Source organism: Austrofundulus limnaeus, unplaced genomic scaffold, assembly GCF_001266775.1.
Source record: "Austrofundulus limnaeus strain Quisiro unplaced genomic scaffold, Austrofundulus_limnaeus-1.0 Scaffold63, whole genome shotgun sequence".
Lineage (NCBI taxonomy): Eukaryota > Metazoa > Chordata > Actinopteri > Cyprinodontiformes > Rivulidae > Austrofundulus > Austrofundulus limnaeus.
In genome coordinates this window covers 2330062-2331619 of record NW_013952465.1, presented here as the reverse complement: position 1 = coordinate 2331619, position 1558 = coordinate 2330062, and the positions used below count along the sequence as shown (strand labels likewise).

General features: G+C 40.1%; 1 protein-coding gene across 1 annotated transcript in view; it reads left to right on the top strand.

The window, feature by feature from the left end:
- Positions 1-98: 98 nt before the first annotated feature.
- The window catches only part of vps18 (VPS18 core subunit of CORVET and HOPS complexes), a gene marked incomplete in the record, with an annotated part of 11859 nt that continues 10399 nt past the window's right edge, over positions 99-1558 (top strand). Inside the window, 3 exon segments of the mRNA XM_014009948.1 lie at positions 99-505; positions 585-726; positions 857-948. Of these exon segments, the coding sequence (XP_013865402.1) occupies positions 403-505; positions 585-726; positions 857-948 (337 nt within the window).

Sequence of the window (1558 nt, the reverse complement as noted above, 5' to 3'; positions counted from 1 at the left end):
TTCTAGTTTCTCAAGAAAATAACACGTTTCTAGAGAAATGCCGCCCTCTGCCGGTAAGAAATGCACTCGACCCAAGGAGATCACGTGACCCGGAGCATCACCTGACTTTGAATTATCACTCAGTGGAGAACTCGGAAGCTAAAGTRGGCCATATTTCAACACGGATTAAAGTAATTTCTGACGTTTCCGCGTTGAAACTCACGTTGTGTCTTCGTGCCATTGTAGACGAGAACGTAAAAAGTAAAGCCTGTGCTGTTTGAGACCYGAAACGAGTGAAGCTGGTGCTAGCTTTAGCCGCTAGGCTAGCAGGTTTGGGATGTGTTTATCTCCTCCAGACATTTATGTAGCTTATTTAAATTAGCGCGCTGGGCATAAACTAAGTACGTTGGCGTACATTTAATCATGGCTTCGATCCTTGATGAGTACGAGGACTCCCAAAACAACAGGCAAGGTTCTCAGCAGCACAGCCGCCTGTCCCCTGCTAACATCGGGCTAACACATTCAGGTAGGTCTCCCTGTTAGCATCAGCTAACCACAGCTGGCTGTTGGGATTTTATTGACACAGGCGTGTTTTCTCACTTAAGGCTTTGTGAACGTGAGGCTCGAGGAAGAGAAACCAATATTCAACAAACAGAGGATCGATTTTACTCCACCCGAGAGGATAAACCATTTGGCAGTCTGCAGCAATCAGCTATGCATGAGTCTTGGAAAGGACACCTTATTGAGGCAARTAATTATATCATAAGCTCCTCAAACACACTGTTAATTTGTCATGGTTTGATTCGATCAATTTGGAGATAATTACTATTACCCTTGAAACAATGGGCTGAAAGTTTTCAATCTTTCTTCTTTACAGAATTGACTTGGCCAAACCAGATCAGCCTAATCAAATTGAATTAGGAAGGAAAGATGACAGCAAAGTCCACAGACTGTTCCTGGATCCAACAGGTGAAATCAAAAAGTTTATTTAATTACGTCTTTAGAAAATCAAACTATAATCACGTACTGCTAATGTTATACACGTGTTTCTGTGAGTCGGCCTGTTTCTGTGCATCTTTGTCTGCCTTGTTAGCAAAACATCTCATAAACCAGTGGATGAATTTCAATGAAACTCGTCGGCGAGCAGTCATCGCATACATATCAGTAACTCATTAGCTATTGAAGTCGATTCGATTCAAAACGGCTGACTCAGCTAACATTAACAAACACAAAAGTGTCTAAATCTCTTTTAGTTTTACAGATGAGCTAGAATTTGGTGTGGTTGTAGTTGAGAATCGTACCCAAAATGTACTCTAAGCACTACACTTTGCCAAAGATTAAAGTTTTTTTGCCATTAATAGTAGGGCTGTGTATTGGCAAGAATTTGGCGATACAATACACATCATAACAGAGGGGTCACGATACAATATATCCCGATATATTGCGATACTGTAAGCAAGGCAATATACTGCGATATATTGCAATTTTTTTTTGTCCAAAATTTCTATTAAATAAAAACCTCTTATTGAAAAAAAAAAAAAGAAAAGCTAATGTTTACTTACAATGCTAATGCTACCCT